This window comes from Sphaeramia orbicularis, chromosome 15 (genome assembly GCF_902148855.1).
Source record: "Sphaeramia orbicularis chromosome 15, fSphaOr1.1, whole genome shotgun sequence".
Lineage (NCBI taxonomy): Eukaryota > Metazoa > Chordata > Actinopteri > Kurtiformes > Apogonidae > Sphaeramia > Sphaeramia orbicularis.
This window is the reverse complement of record NC_043971.1, coordinates 4,925,881-4,942,855: the sequence shown is the minus strand read 5'-3', so window position 1 is coordinate 4,942,855 and position 16,975 is coordinate 4,925,881. Positions and strand designations below refer to the sequence as shown.

At 38.1% G+C, this 16,975-nt stretch overlaps 2 protein-coding genes across 2 annotated transcripts; both read right to left on the bottom strand.

Annotated features, from left to right (window-relative positions):
- Positions 1-511: 511 nt before the first annotated feature.
- Positions 512-6,634, bottom strand: LOC115434354 (cytochrome P450 2J6-like). Its single transcript, XM_030156265.1, has 9 exons — positions 6,308-6,634; positions 5,588-5,750; positions 5,286-5,435; positions 3,459-3,619; positions 3,078-3,254; positions 2,711-2,852; positions 2,040-2,227; positions 893-1,034; positions 512-796 (listed from the first exon to the last, which is right to left on the bottom strand). The coding sequence occupies exons 1-9, from the start codon at positions 6,503-6,505 to the stop codon at positions 615-617; spliced, it is 1,503 nt and encodes a 500-aa protein (XP_030012125.1). The 5' UTR covers positions 6,506-6,634; the 3' UTR covers positions 512-614.
- A 4,170-nt stretch (positions 6,635-10,804) lies between these two features.
- On the bottom strand, positions 10,805-16,159 carry LOC115434556 (cytochrome P450 2J2-like). The gene is made up of 9 exons (XM_030156592.1): positions 15,962-16,159; positions 15,460-15,622; positions 15,157-15,306; positions 13,562-13,722; positions 13,185-13,361; positions 12,817-12,958; positions 12,227-12,414; positions 11,083-11,224; positions 10,805-10,986 (listed from the first exon to the last, which is right to left on the bottom strand). Exons 1-9 carry the CDS (start codon positions 16,157-16,159, stop codon positions 10,805-10,807), a joined length of 1,503 nt encoding a protein of 500 aa, XP_030012452.1.
- Positions 16,160-16,975: the final 816 nt, after the last annotated feature.

Sequence of the window (16,975 nt, the reverse complement as noted above, 5' to 3'; positions counted from 1 at the left end):
AATAAAAGTGCATGCAGACGTCATTAACAGAAAAAAAAATTGTGGACTATATTTCACATATTTATCATTGTCTACCGAAAATGTATCATAATAAAATCATAAATATTAAACAGTGTCCACTTTCCAAAACAACTTTGACATGAGTCACTCAATATCTATTTAGTCTATATAAAATTAAGTGTTTTTATATTTTGTATTTTTTTTCCCAAATCAAAACAAAATCATATTTAATTTATATAGTGCATCAAACCATAACAAAACTTAAGTCATTCATTGATATTTGATTGATATTTTAACTCTGTACAGAACTATGAATAGTGAGACTTGGTAAAGTGATAATTAGTTTGAACATTTTAAATGTATTAACTTGCTCTGTAATAAACACAATGTACTTTTTATTGAATAATTCCATGAAAAGCATAATTTTATTGTTATTAAAATGTAACAACCATTAAAATTGTTGATTTTATATGTAAATCTGACATTCTTCATGATTTCTTTCAATTTTGAGGATTAATTTCTCCTGGAAAAAGCTGTAATTGTACAGTAACTAAGACAGTGATGACAGCTGTACCTCCAGCATACAAAAATCCTTGATAAATGAATTGTGTGATCTATTCATGTCGTGGTTTTGCACAGATTTCATAGTGTACAGGTGACAGAGTGATTCCAAAGCGATAATCCAACACAGGCTTCACTCCTGGAGGCATGGAGAAGGTGAAATGCTGCATGAAGGAGGTGAAGAAGAGGAAAAGCTCCATTCTGGCTAAATTCTCCCCGAGACACAGACGCTTCCCTGAGACGGAGTCAAAATAAACACAGGTAAAACAGACAGGTCACTATTGTCAGACGCTGCTGCAGAACTGGAGGATTTCATCAGACGGTTCCTCACCTGCAGAGAAAGGGATGAAGGCAGCTGGCTTCACAAACTTCCCCTCCTCATTTAGAAAGTGTCCTGGGTTAAATGTGAAGGGCGTCTTCCACTCACGTTTATCGAACAGCACAGATGTCAGATTAGGTATAATTGTAACACCCTGGAATCAGAGCCATCAGACGATTCAATCAGGAAACATGACGTGGCCAAAATCAGCACGAAAAATAACCAAACCAGAGGAAAATGATGGAGCTGTATGTTTCAGCAAATCACAGGGACTTATACAGTCAATGACTTTCAACCAAAAGTAAGTGTCTACAATATTATGTTAATGTTGTGTTTTAGATGCTCATTGTCTGATAAATTACCTTCATATTTGGGTTAATACTGAACAATTTATGGTGAAGTTTAGACACTGACAGAACTTGTTTAGGGTTTGGGAAAGACCATGATCTTTTCCAAATCCTAACTTCAGATCTTTTATGTGTTGAATCTGAAAACCTACAGGAGTTAGGATGTGTACTCAACTTGGCTGCATAACTTACTGAAAAATGTATATTGTGATTATTGTGGACAGCATTGTGATTGGAGTCTATTTTTTTGTTATCCTGACAAATGCACAATTTACAGGCTGATCTGAAATGTGTATTTTTTCCAAATCAATCCTTCAAAATTAACCATTGTAGACCTACACCTATTTTTGTGGTGACTTCCAAATGAATTTCTCTTTACATTTAACCTTTCCTAAGTGATATATCACCATTTATTATAATATTCTCTGCATGTTTCAGGGAAAATCAGGTATTTTCCTATATTTAATTCACTGATTATGTAGATATTAATAAAAGCTCAAAGTTAATTCAAAGGTCATATCAGAACAAAGAAAACTGAAGAAAAAGTCATCAGTAGATACATTTCATTGCTGGTGACTGTTTAGGACTTGAAGGCATAAATGAATATGAAATAATACAAAACTTTAATGACTCTTGCAACTTTTGAATTTGCATGTTTTACACACACACAGTCTCATTGAATCCCAAATATCAAACATTAATAAACATTAAATCCCAGCTTTTTCCATCTATATAGTCCTAGTTAACTGTGCAGATCCAGTATAAACCTACAATGGCAGCTTTTATTCTGTTGCAACTGTGTTGTAAATGACCTTTGGGATGGTGTATCCTCTCAGATGGACGTCCCTGTTGGTGACATGGGGGAGGTTGAGGGGGACTATGTTCCCCATCCTCTGGATCTCGTGGATCACAGCATCAGTGTAGGGCAGGTCTGCACGATCGTCCACTGACGGCGGTCTAGACTGACCAATCACAGAGTCTATCTCAGCCTGAACCCTCTCTGTGACACAGAAGGAAAGAAAAACAAAGTCTGAATCACACTGAGGCAGACATATAAGGATGTACAGTGTTTTATTTGATATGTAGAAGTTGTCATTATTGTACTGTGCTGTAAACAAAGAGAATACACCTTGGCAGACCGAGGGGGGGTGATCTGCCATCTTGGACAGATCAAACAGCTAAAGACCGGGGAATGGCAAAAGAACTATGAGAATGGATGCAGAAAGACAGAAGGCAGAGGCCAGAAGAAGATGCAACATCAGCAGAGGACTATTCAAGAATGAGCATGGCGTCAAAATCCATCAAGGCATCAAGGGAAATCCAAGTGCAAGGAGTGGTGTCAGCAACGCAGAGCACCTGACTTTACTTAGAGTGATCTCTCTGAGTTTGTGAAGTTGGTTCGTCACCTATGGACCACTTTGACCTGATTAAGGTTTGTTTAATTGCTTTATTTGTGCTTTTTGTCCCTGAACGGCTCTCATACCCTGGATCTCGGGGTATTTGACCATGAAGAGGAACGCCCAACGCAGGGTGGTGGATGTGGTCTCAGATCCAGCCCCAAACAAATCCAATACAGACATGATCAGGCATTCTTCATCAAAAGTACTGTCATCCTGTCCTTTACTCTGAGAAAACAGGAAAATATACTTAGTGTGTTAAACGTGTGACTTTCTATTTTCTGTAATGAATGAAGGAACTTGTGTATAAAATGTGCTCCATTTTTACGTATTTCGACTTTAACAGGATGCTTCTGATACAGTTTACGTACAAATAACTGATATGCCATGTGAATTTATGATATTATGTTCAATGCTGTAAATCCTCAAGAACAACAATGATTTTTCAGTCACCATCTGAATTTCATTCAGGTAGTAGTCGATGAAGTCTCGTAGATCTGAAGGATCCCACTTCTGTTTGTGGTCTTTAACCTCTGTTCTTACAAAGTCCTTCAGCTCTTCATTGATTCTCTTGAATTTCTGATGTGGTCCCGGTAAACATCTCATCAGCTGAGGGAAGGCGTTGTAAAGCTGAAGAACAGAGCACATCCAAACATATCACATGCTTTGATCAAAAAACCTGAAAAAAATTCACAGAAAAAGTGGTCAACCTCACCAAATGAAAATAAAAATAAAAGTTTGTACACAATCTTAAACACAAAAACTAAATTTAAATCAAAATGTAACCCCCTCAGTACCTCAGTGTGCACAGGATTATGGGTTTTCAGTTCATACCTCTGCCAAAACGGAGACTTGTATTTGAATACTTTGTTCAAACAACTTCATCATTTTCTTGAATTGCTCATCACCGTACTCAAAGCGATGTCCAAAGACCAGCAAACAGATGATGTTAGCAACAGTGTTGTTGACGATGAGGTGAGGATTAAATGGTTTACCTGCACATTGAGACAGAAAAGTAGATATAAAGTCTAATCTGTACGTTTTTAATGCATCTCAATTCCTTATGAGATGAAGAGTGTTAGTAACTGCTTCATGTGTTATGTACAGACTGACCACACACATACATAAACACACGATAAATAATATGTTGTGAATATTTTAGTTTGAAGATGTTGAGGGATGTGAAGGGGTTTCTCCATCTAAATGATCAGTCAAATGTAAATGAGATATTATAAAGGAAATAATATTACATTTCTCTAATAATAGTCATGAAATATCAGAGATATACCTAGACTAAAAAGGACTGTAATACACTGTTGACTATAAAGTTGGAATAATTTTATTTTCAGACACATTCCTCTTTTTATTCCTATTTATACACATCAGTATTCACCTTTGACCTGGTGTAATGATCACATACTGCGCAGTTACACTTTATCAATCAGGAATAAATCACATTGCCACAATCATTACATGAGAAAAGTGAATACACAGGGTGTCCCAAAAAATGTATACACACTTTAAATAATTGTAAAGTATGTGTTTATTAGTATTCACTTAATTTTCAAAATGCAATAGTACATATAATACATATATTATTTAAAGTGTGTATACATTATTTTGGGACACCCTGTATTGTATTTCAACTTTCTGGGCAACAGAGTATGTATTTAGAGCTACTTTCACAATATGGTCTTAAGTGTCAATAAAACACTCTTTGGATGCTCTAAGATGAGTCACTAGCTAGCATTAGCTAGCTTAGTACAAGGTTGTTAACAAACAATGAAAACATGTCTGAAACCAATCTAAATATTGTTGTTGTTTTTTTTGTTTTTTGTTTTTTTTTGTTTTTTTTTTGCATGGTAATAGTATGTATTTAACACTGAAGGATATAAAACCCCCTAAAACTTAACAAGAATGACTTACATGTAAAAAAAAATTAAAAAATAAAAAATGCTCAGCTGTCTTTGTTAGACAGGTTGCTAGACATGCTACTAGCTAAAATTATTTAACATCTTACCTCAGAGTTACCGACACTAGCTAACATTAGCTAGCTTTGTACAAAGTTGTTAAAAAAAACTGTGAAAAACATGTCTCAAACCAATCTTACTGTTGTTTTTGTGCATGGTTATAGTAATCAACCTCTGGATACAAAAGCACTTAAAGTTAGCAAGTATATATATGTGTATGTATGTATGTATGTGTGTGTGTGTACATATATATATATATATATATATATATATATATATATATATAGAGAGAGAGAGAGAGAGAGAGAGAGAGAGAGAGAGAGAGAGAGAGAGAGAGAGAGAGTCTTTGTTGATCAAATTCAGATTATATTGTGAAGATATCTTTTTAAGTCTTTTCTGTGAAACTATCACAGTTATTTCATGACTATTTTCATAGAAACTTTCATTTCTTTCCTCTAATGTCTCTGTGATAACATGGAAAACACCACTGAGTGACATGTAGAGAGCCAAAACTGGACACACACAGAGACAGTAAGTAAGGAGGCGGAGGCCTGGTTTGGTTGTCTCAGACCACATCTTTAGACAGTATGTCCTTTTTAGACCCAGGACATGGCTGTGGACCCCCCCCCCCCCCCCACACACACACACACACACACACACACACACATTCAATCTCGCATTCAGTCTTTACCTTTATAGGCACTGATCTCTTTTGCGACGTATGTGAATTCCTCCAGGATCATAGGTTCAAGTGACTTCTTACCAAATCCAAAATATTTCAGGGTAGAAAGTGCAAAACGTCTCTGCTGCTTCCACATGTGCCCGTTGCTTAAAATTACACCTTAAGGAAAAACAACAAGATTTATTCTATAAAATTGACTGTTCTCATGAAGAATTTGTATGAAGGTGATATTGCAAACTACTTTATGAGTCTGTGTGTTTGTTATGAGTGGAACTGTACAAACAAACTGGGTTTAAGTTTGATCCACTCACCTAGTCCATGAAATATGTCGTCGTACAGAGGGATGCTTGGGCGGTCTGAAAAACTGTCCCCCTGAGTTACCAGAGCTTGTGTCACAGCCTCAAACCCATTTAAGACCACCACCCACCTCTGGCCCATTCGCATGCTGTACACATCTCCATATCTGCCCGCTAACTGCCAGCATTTAAGAAAGGACAAAGACTTGACTTTAAATGAGAAGAAACACATCAGATGGTGAAAAGATGTACAATATATTAACCCCCACTTAAGTATATATTAACACAACGGCAGCATGGAGTTTTATCTGAAGTACATTTTGTTGTAAGTAAACTTCTTTAAATAAAAACTGCACCAGATTTTAGCTTCTGTTTTCACAAGTTATGACATGGATGAAACATACTAACTTAAGTTTAATGTCAAATACAGCATGGTTTCTCCAAGTGTTAACACATAGATTACACTATGGACAGAGCCTACTGTGGTGCAGCAAATTCAAATTAGACTGCAACTAAATATTTAGTCACATTTTTCACTCTAAATCCATTCACCTATTCACCAACAGAAATGTGTCAGTAAAGATCCAGAAAAAGACCATCAAAGAGATATACAGGACTCTGCAAAAGTGCATATGTGCACATAGATGCATACGTGTGGACATTAGAACTTTACTAAACTAACAAACAGAATGTTGGACATGGACTTTTATGTCTTCTTCATTTAAGTCACTGTACCTCAGTCATACTCTCATGTGTCCTCTTGTGGTCCAGGGTGAATATGTTGCCCACAATAGGAAGTGCTGGGGGTCCAGGGGGGAACCCGGTGAGCCTCCTGTTCTTAATGTAATCTGCAGTGAGGATGAAAACCACAATGAAGAGCAGCAAAGCAGTGGCATCCAAGTTCACAAAGAATCCAGAAAAGAGTGAATCCATCCTGGAAACGAGGAGATGAGGCTCTGGGTTTATGTTCTTTGTCTGTGACACCGAAGGCTGATGTTTTGTTGTAAAGAGCCGTTAAACTCCCTCCATCCTCTGGGATTGAACTTTGATGTATTTGGCTCTGAGCAGTATGTTAAAGGTCTGGGTTTATCTGACTTTGACCTCTTTATATATAAAGATATCAGAGTTGTTGCATAACATCAGTCAGTTTACACAGCACTGAAACATGTTTTAAATCAAGGTGTAGCTGACACCATTCTCAGAGACATGACTTTATCAACCTCCATGCATGGATCTGTCCTCACCTATGGTTCATACAGTGTCCACAAACACACTGGTTGAAGGTTTTCATATAACACAAAGAAAAAAGTCAGAATAAATCTGTATTCACATCAGAAAAATGCAGTTAAACAGAGTTAAACTGCAATTAAGAGACCTGAGCAGTGAAATTTCAGTAAAACCTTGAACAGGACTCTCGGTTTAATGCTTGACGAGTAATGCTGAAAAGTCTGCATTCTATTCAGATGTAAAAATAAACCCAAATATCCGAATGCAACGGTAAATGGACGTGCATGCATGTAGTTTACGTGTCCCAACATTTAGTGAAATGAGAAAAACAGCACGTTCTCCAGCTCAGTCATGTGAAAACTGCTTTAAACTGGGTCTACATTTGGGTTAAATGTCAGATCTAGTACAGAGCAGACTGAAGGTGTTTAATGAACCTGGTGCCGGTAAATACCACTGCTGTCCAGTAGGAGGCGGTGCAGGACACAGAGAACAGCAGCGGTTTGTGTTTTAACAGAACCAGAAAACATAGGAAACATTAGTGTTTAAAAGTGAAGGCCGTGGTGTGTGTGTTTTACTGCAGTGGATGTGGACTGGAAAAGACTGGGTCCCGCTGTATTCCTCAGGCTGCACTACAGCGTCTATTCACAGGTGCGATCCCACTACTGAGCGGCACGAGGGCTTTGACCTGCTCCGTTTCCGGCCTGGGCCGGTGCACCCCTCCTTAGGCGACCTGGTGGTCCCGGGCTCCCCCAGGAGCACCATATCCAAACCGAACTTAGTGCGGACACCCGCTCGGCATAGTCCGCTGCAGCTCAGAGCTCCTGAGCTCAAACGGTCCTCCAGCCTCAGCCTCCCGGGAACTGGGATTACAGGCGCGCGCCACCGCACCCGGCGACTGAACGTATAGTTTACAGAGGCGACTTTGGCGCACGAGACGTCAGCGGTGAACACACCTGGGGCCTCATGTATAAAGCGTGTGTACGCACAAAAACCTGGCGTACGCCCTTTTCCACGCTCACGTTCAGATGTATAAAGACTGAAATGACCGTGGAAATGTGCGGTCCTTCACGCCAAGTCCACAGCTGGCGTACGCACGTTTCTAGTGCTTTGGAACCATTGGCGACACTTAGAGGTGACACTGAGAAACTGTTAATAATGTGAAAAAGGTCATTCCTCTGATTGATGTGCACATCGGAGATACACAGAAGAACAATGAACGCACCGGCACGTCATCCTACTGTCAGAGCAGCACATCAACCACCAGAACCAGAACCAGAACCAATTAGACCCTGTATCCATCAATGCCAATCCTGTCCGGATGGACATTCAGCAACAGCAAAGAGACAAGGACATAAAATTCATAGGCTGATAAATGTAGTGTTCATGTCTGTGAGAACATTTATTAGTCGGTCCAGTCGCTCATTGACTCCACCGATTGTCCTCACGATGTCCTCTGGTGACCCGGGTCAGCACAGACCCATGCCGGTCGGATGGGCACCAGCAGTGGGCTGTGGCGGACCGGAGGACCGGCTAACACTGGGGAGTCAACAGAAGCCTCCGTGACAGGAGGATGATACTGGGTCTGACCTTCTTCTGTCTCATTGTTGGAAAATAATAATTTGAGTGATTAAACAGGAGTCAAAGTCTAGGATTTCCTCTTTGATTTCCTGACATGATCACACATGAACCTGTATCTAGTTTGGCTGTGATCAGACTGTTGTATGACCCATAGAATGAACTAATGTGTGACTTACACTAATACTAAATATATATTTATCTTGGGGGTGATCCGCATCAGCCCTGTAAGAAAAGTGTCACAATATCGGCGACTCTTTCCTCAAACAGTCTCAGTTCGTCCTCTTCTCTACTTCCGCCTGTTTTGGCCTCCGCTTCGCGTCCACCTTGACGTCATCGTCTGATCCTGCAGACAGTGGAATCCCAGAGGGAACCCCACCTGCAGACCCCGTTTATACTAATTTGCATATTTAAATGTGGGCGTGGAGAGGGAGGAGTCAGGTACTCCAACATATGCGCTGAATTCCACGCTGATTGGGATGAATAAAGGAAATGTACTTGGATTCGGGCGTACGCACAGTTTTATACATCTGGATTTTTTTGTGCGTTCGGACTTTTCTGGATTTGGGCGTACGGCAGGTTTCAGTATGAAATCCACGCAAGTCTGTATACACGAGGCCCCTGGTCATTTCTATTAATAACATACCGACGGCTGAAAAACAAAACAATCTTTCAGAAAAATGCACCTTGTCGAGGAAAAAAAATTGCCGAAATAAAAATCCACTGTAGTCTGTTATTGTCCAAATGTTTTTGGACTGTATTACTTTTTCCAAGTAGCTAACAGCAGATGCCAGGTTTAAAAAAAAAAAAAAAAAAAAAAAAAAAAAAAAAAAGACAGAAGAAAACTGAATCATTTTCAATATATTACATGCAAAGTGGACATTTTGTGTATTGAAATATTACAGCCTATTATTCTGTTTTGTCGGTGTTAAATACCCAGACTCATACTACTGAGCAGTACTCTTCCTAAGGTAGCTGTAAAATACATTAGACACTGATCTGAAATAGTTTCAGTGGTACATTTTTTGTCCTTATCAGAGTGCAACTTTTGTGTTTACACAGTAAATTTTAGATTTACTGCAAGATCTGATCTGGAACTAACAAGATTAAATAAAAAGCCACACTCTTGCCAAAATTCAAGCTGTATGGATGAACAGAAATTATCCACAAATTGAGAATAAAAAGTGTGTAAAATGCACACAACAGTCCCTAACGTTCAAAAAACAGATAGTTTGTGTAGTTACACTGTCTCCTACTGGACTATTTTAATCATTACATACTCTTATTCCATAAACTCTTTAGGTGCCTGAATCATTTTGAGACATTTAAATTTAAACATTTAACACACATTAAACACACGTATTGTAAATTTAAAAATTAAAAGTGCATGCAGATGTAATTAACAGAGAAAAATTATACACTATATTTCACATATTTATCATTATCTACTGAGAATTTCATTCATTCATTTTCTGAACCCGCTTTATCCTCACTAGGGTCACGGGGGTCGCTTGGAGCCTATCCCAGCTACATAGGGGCAAAGGCAGGGTACACCCTGGACAAGTCGCCAGTTCATCGCGGGGCTGAAGATATAGAGACAAACACTCTCACATTCACACCTATGGGCAATTTAGATTAACCAACTAACCTATCAGTGCATGTCTTTGGATGGTGGGAGGAGCCAGAGTACCCGGAGAGAACCCACGCAGACACGGGGAGAACATGCAAACTCCACACAGAAAGGTCCCACCCCCATCAACTGGTGTTGGAATAGAACCCAGAACCTTCTTGCTGTGACGCACGAGTGCTAACCACTGCACCACCATGTCGCCCTACCAAGAATTTATCATAATAAAATCATAAATGTTCAACAGTGTCCACTTTCCAAAACAACTTTGACATGAGTCACTCAATATCTATTTATTCTATATAAATTTAACTGTTTTTATATTTTGTATTTATTTTTTCCAAATTAAATCAAAATCATATTTAATTTATATTACGTTAAAATCATAACAAAACTTAAGTCATGACACTTTATATTTAGAGCTGGTCAAAACCAGACTCTTAATAAGCCAATTCATTGATATTTAATTGATATTTTAACCATGTACAGAACTTTGGACAGTGAGACTTGGTAAAGTGACAATTAGTTTGAATATTTAACTAATTCATTCATTCATTTGTTCTGTAATAAACACAATGTAATTTTTATTGAATAATTCTATGAAAAGCATAATTTTATTGTTATTAAAAGGTAACAACCATTAAAATTGTTGATTTTATATGTAAATCTGACATTTTTAATGATTTCTTTCGATTTTGAGGATTAATTTCTCCTGGAAAAAGCTGTAATTGTACAGTAACTAAGACAGTGATGACAGCTGTACCTCCAGCATACAGAAATCCTTGATAAATGAATTGTGTGATCTATTCATGTCGTTGTTTTGCACAGATTTCATAGTGTACAGGTGACAGAGTGATTCCAAAGCGATAATCCAACACAGGCTTCACTCCTGGAGGCATGGAGAAGGTGAAACGCTGCATGAAGGAGGTGAAGAAGAGGAAAAGCTCCATTCTGGCTAAATTCTCCCCGAGACACAGACGCTTCCCTGAGACAGAGTCAAAATAAACACAGGTAAAACAGACACGTCACTATTGTCAGACGCTGCTGCAGAACTGGAGGATTTCATCAGACTGTTCCTCACCTGCAGAGAAAGGGATGAAGGCAGCTGGCTTCACAAACTTCCCCTCCTCATTTAGAAAGTGTCCTGGGTTAAATGTGAAGGGCGTCTTCCACTCACGCTTATCAAACAGCACAGATGTCAGATTAGGTATAATTGTAACACCCTGGAATCAGAGCCATCAGACGATTCAATCAGGAAACATGACGTGGCCAAAATCAGTACGAAAAATAACCAAACCAGAGGAAAATGATGGAGCTGTACGTTTCAGCAAATCACAGGGACTTATACAGTCAATGACTTTCAACCAAAAGTAAGTGTCTACAATATTATGTTAATGTTGTGTTTTAGCTGCTCATTGTCTGATAAATTACCTTCATATTTGGGTTAATACTGAACAATTTATGGTGAAGTTTAGACACTGACAGAACTTGTTTAGGGTTTGGGAAAGACCATGATCTTTTCCAAATCCTAACTTCAGATCTTTTATGTGTTGAATCTGAAAACCTACAGGAGTTAGGATGTGTACTCAACTTGGCTGCATAACTTACTGAAAAATGTATATTGTGATTATTGTGGACAGCATTGTGATTGGAGTCTATTTTTTTGTTATCCTGACAAATGCACAATTTACAGACTGATCTGAAATGTGTATTTTTTCCAAATCAATCCTTCAAAATTAACCATTGTAGACCTACACCTATTTTTGTGGTGACTTCCAAATGAATTTCTCTTTACATTTAACCTTTCCTAAGTGATATATCACCATTTATTATAATATTCTCTGCATGTTTCAGGGAAAATCAGGTATTTTCCTATATTTAATTCACTGATTTTGTAGATATTAATAAAAGCTCAAAGTTAATTCAGAAGTCATATCAGAACAAAGAAAACTGAAGAAAAAGTCATCAGTAGATACATTTCATTGCTGGTGACTGTTTAGGACTTGAAGGCATAAATGAATATGAAATAATACAAAACTTTAATGACTTTGCAACTTTTGAATTTGCATGTTTTACACACACAGTCTTATTGAATCCCAAATATCAAACATTAATAAACATTAAATCCCAGCTTTTTCCATCTATATAGTCCTAGTTAACTGTGCAGATCCAGTATAAACCTACAATGGCAGCTTTTATTCTGTTGCGACTGTGTTGTAAATGACCTTTGGGATGGTGTATCCTCTCAGATGGACGTCCCTGTTGGTGACATGGGGGAGGTTGAGGGGGACTATGTTCCCCATCCTCTGGACCTCGTGGATCACAGCATCAGTGTAGGGCAGGTCTGCACGATCGTCCACTGACGGCGGTCTAGACTGACCAATCACAGAGTCTATCTCAGCCTGAACCCTCTCTGTGACACAGAAGGAAAGAAAAACAAAGTCTGAATCACACTGAGGCAGACATATAAGGATGTACAGTGTTTTATTTGATATGTAGAAGTTGTCATTACTGTACTGTGCTGTATTTGAGGGACAAACTGCCAGGTTGAAGTTAATCCAAAAGCTGGAAATTACTGGTGGGTTCTATGACCGCTATCACTAGAAAATGTTAATTTGTTCTAACTTTCATCAAGTTCTTACTTAGAAGAAGACATGACACCTGTTTTCATGTCATTTCTAAACCTTCATGTTGTTTTTTTGTGTGTTTTATTGTATTTTAGTCCAAATATAAATTACATGAGATGCATTTTGACCTGATTAAGGTTTGTTTAATTGCTTTATTTGTGCTTTTTGTCCCTGAACGGCTCTCATACCCTGGATCTCGGGGTATTTGACCATGAAGAGGAGCGCCCAACGCAGGGTGGTGGATGTGGTCTCAGATCCAGCCGCAAACAAATCCAATACAGACATGATCAGGCATTCTTCATCAAAAGTACTGTCATCCTGTCCTTTAGTCTGAGAAAACATGAAAATATATATAGTGTGTTAAATCTGTGATTTTCTATTTTCTGTAATGAACGAAGGAACTTGTGTACAAAAAGGTGCTCCATTTTTATGTATTTAGACTTTAACAGGATGCTTCTGATGCAGTTTGCGTACAAATAACTGATATGCCATGTGAATTTATGATATTATTTTCAATGCTGTAAATCCTCAAGAACAACAATGATTTCTCAGTCACCGTCTGAATCTCATTCAAGTTGTAGTCAATGTAGTCTCGTAGATCTGAAGGATCCCATTTCTGTTTGTGGTCTTTAACTTCTGTTCTTACGAAGTCCTTCAGCTCTTCAATAATTCTCATGAATTTCTGATGTGGTCCCGGTAAACGTCTCATCAGCTTAGGGAAGGCGTTGTAAAGCTGTAGAACAGAGCACATCCAAACATATCACGTTTTGATCAAAAAACCTGAAAAAATCTAAGAGGAAGAGTGGTCAGTCTCGCAAAATGAAAATAAAAATAAAGCTACACCACACTCATAAACCTAAAACTAAATTAAAATCAAAATGTAACCCCCTCAGTACCTCAGTGTGCACAGGATGATGGGTTTTCAGATCATACCTCTGCCGAAACTGAGACTTGTGCTTCAAAACTTTGTTCAAACAGTTTCATCAGTTTCTTGAATTGCTCATCACCGTACTCAAAGCGATGTCCAAAGACCAGCAAACAGATGATGTTAGCAACAGTGTTGTTGACGATGAGGTGAGGATTAAATGGTTTACCTGCACATTGAGACAGAAAAGTAGATATAAACTCTAATCTGTACATTTTAAATGCGTCTCAATTCCTTATGAGGTGAACAGGGTTAGTAATCACTTCAGGTATTATGTAGACTGACCACATATACATAAACACACTATAAATAATATGTTATGTACATTTTAGTTTGAAGATGTTGAGGGATGTGAAGGGGTTTCTCCATCTGAATGTTCAGTCAAATGTAAATGAGATATTATAAAGGAAATAATATTACATTTCTGTAATGACAGTCACGAAATATCAGAGATATAGACCAAATGGACTGTAATACACTGCTGACCTTAAAGTTGGAATAATTTTATTTTCAGACACATTCCTCTTTTTATTCCTATTTATACACATCAGTATTCACCTTTGACCTGGTGTAATGATCACATATTGTACAGTTACACTTTATCAATGAGGAATAATCACATTGTCACAATCATCTCATGAGAAAAGTGAAACCATTTTATTCCAACTTTCTGGGCAACAGAGTATGTATTTAAAGCTACTTTCACAATATGGTCTTAAGTGTCAATGAAAAAAACTGGATGCTCTACTAAGGTAAGCCACTAGCTAGCATTAGCTAGCTTAGTACAAGTTTGTTAAACAATGAAAAACACGTCTGAAACCAACCTCACAATAGTTTTTTTTGCATGGTAATAGTATGTATTTAATCTTAAAGGATATGAAATGACCTAAAACTTAACAACAATGACTTTTTGTTAGACAGGTTGTTAGACATGCTACAAGCTAAAATTATTTAGCATCTTACCTCAGAGTTACCTTATACATCAGCTAGCATTAGCTAGCTTACAAAGTTGTTAGCAAACAATGAAAAACATTTCTCAAACCAATCTTACTGTTGTTTTTGTGCGTGGTTATAGTATTCAACCTCTGGATACAAAACCACTTAAAGTTCGCAAGAATATATATATATATATATATATATATATATATATATATATATATATATATATATATATATATACTAAAAAATCCAACTGTCTTTGTTTTCTAATAGCATGCTACAATCTAGCATTACTTGGAATCTTTCCATAGAGTCTTTGTTGATCAAATTCACTCTATGTTGTGAAGATATCCTCTTCAGTCTTTTCTGTGAAACTCTCACAGTTATTTCATGACTATTTTCATCGAAACTTCCATTTCTTTCCTCTAATGTCTCTGTGATAACATGGAAAACACCACTGAGTGACATGTAGAGAGCCAAAACTGGACAGACACAGCAGCAGTAAGTAAGGGGAAGAAGGGTGCATTTCTAGATTAAACCAGGAAGAGGAGGGGGTCTGGTTTAATGTCCTCAGACCACATCTTTAGACAATATGTCCTTTTTAGACCCAGGACGTGGCTGTGGACACCCGCCCCCCGCATTCAATCTTGCATTCAGTCTTTACCTTTATAGGCACTGATCTCTTTTGCGACGTATGTGAATTCCTCCAGGATCACAGGTTCAAGTGACTTCTTACCAAATCCAAAATATTTCAGGGTAGAAAGTGCAAAACGTCTCTGCTGCTTCCAGGTGTTCCCGTTGCTAAAAACTACACCTGATGAAAAACAACAAGGTTTATTCTATGAAATCCACTGTTCTCATGAAGAATTTGTATGAAGGTGATATTGCAAACTACTTTATGAGTCTGTATGTGTTTGTTATGAGTGGAACTGTACAAACAAACTGGGTTTAAGTTAGATCCACTCACCTAGTCCATGAAATGTGTCATCGTGCAGAGGGAGGCCTGGGCGGTCTGAAAAACTGTCCCCCTGAGTTACCAGAGCTTGTGTCACAGCCTCAAACCCATTTAAGACCACCACCCACCTCTGGCCCATTCGCAGGCTGTACACATCTCCATATCTGCCCGCTAACTGTCAGCATTTAAGAAAGGACAAAGACTTTACTTTAAATGAGAAGAAACACATCAGATGGTGAAAAGATGTACAGTATATTAACCCCCATGTAACTGTTAAAAGTGTTAAAGACATGTTAAGTGCAAAGGGAGGTCACACTAAATACAACCACTTGGATTTAGAGAAGCTGTTTTTAACCTGAAACTTTTGTTTGTCCTGCTGTTCATATTTCACATACATCAGATTGGATCTAAATACAGAGACAAATGCATACGTGTGGACATTAGAACTTTACTAAACTAACAAACAGAATGTTGGACGAGGACTTTTATGTCTTCTTCATTTAAGTCACTGTACCTCAGTCATACTCTCATGTGTCCTCTTGTGGTCCAGGGTGAATATGTTGCCCACAATAGGAAGTGCTGTGGGTCCAGGAGGGAACCCGGTGAGCCTCCTGTTCTTAATGTAATCTGCAGTGAGGATGAAAACCACAATGAAGAGCAGCAAAGCAGTGGCATCCAAGTTCACAAAGAATCCAGAAAAGAGTGAATCCATCCTGGAAACGAGGAGATGAGGCTCTGGGTTTATGTTCTTTGTCTGTGACACCGAAGGCTGATGTTTTGTTGTAAAGAGCCGTTAAACTCCCTCCATCCTCTGAGATTGAACTTTGATGTATTTGGCTCTGAGCAGTATGTTAAAGGTCTGGGTTTACCTGACTTTGACCTCTTTATATATAAAGATATCAGAGTTGTTGCATAACATCAGTCAGTTTACACAGCACTGAAACATGTTTTAAATCAAGGTGTAGCTGACACCATTCTCAGAGACATGACTTTATCAACCTCCATGCATGGATCTGTCCTCACCTATGGTTCATACAGTGTCAACAAACACACTGGTCAAAGGTTTGGACATTACAGAGATATGCACCACACATTACATTAAAACCTTGTAAAGATATCAGAGTTGTTGCATAACATCAGTCAGTTTACACAGCATTGAAACATGTTTTAAATGGAGCTCTGGCTGACACCATTCTCAGAGACATGAGTTTATCAACCTCCATGCATGGATCTGTCCTCACCTATGGTTCATACAGTGTCCACAAACACACTGGTTGAAGGTTTTCATATAACACAAAGAAAAAAGTCAGAAGAAGTCTGTATTCACATCAGAAAAATGCAGTTAAACAGAATTAAACTGCAATTAAGAGACCTGAGCAGTGAAATTTCAGTAAAACCTTGAACAGGACTCTCGGTTTAATGCTTGACGAGTAATGCTGAAAAGTCTGCATTCTATTCAGATGTAAAAATAAACCCAAATATCCAAATGCAAAGGTAAATGGACGTGCATGCATGTAGTTTACGTGTC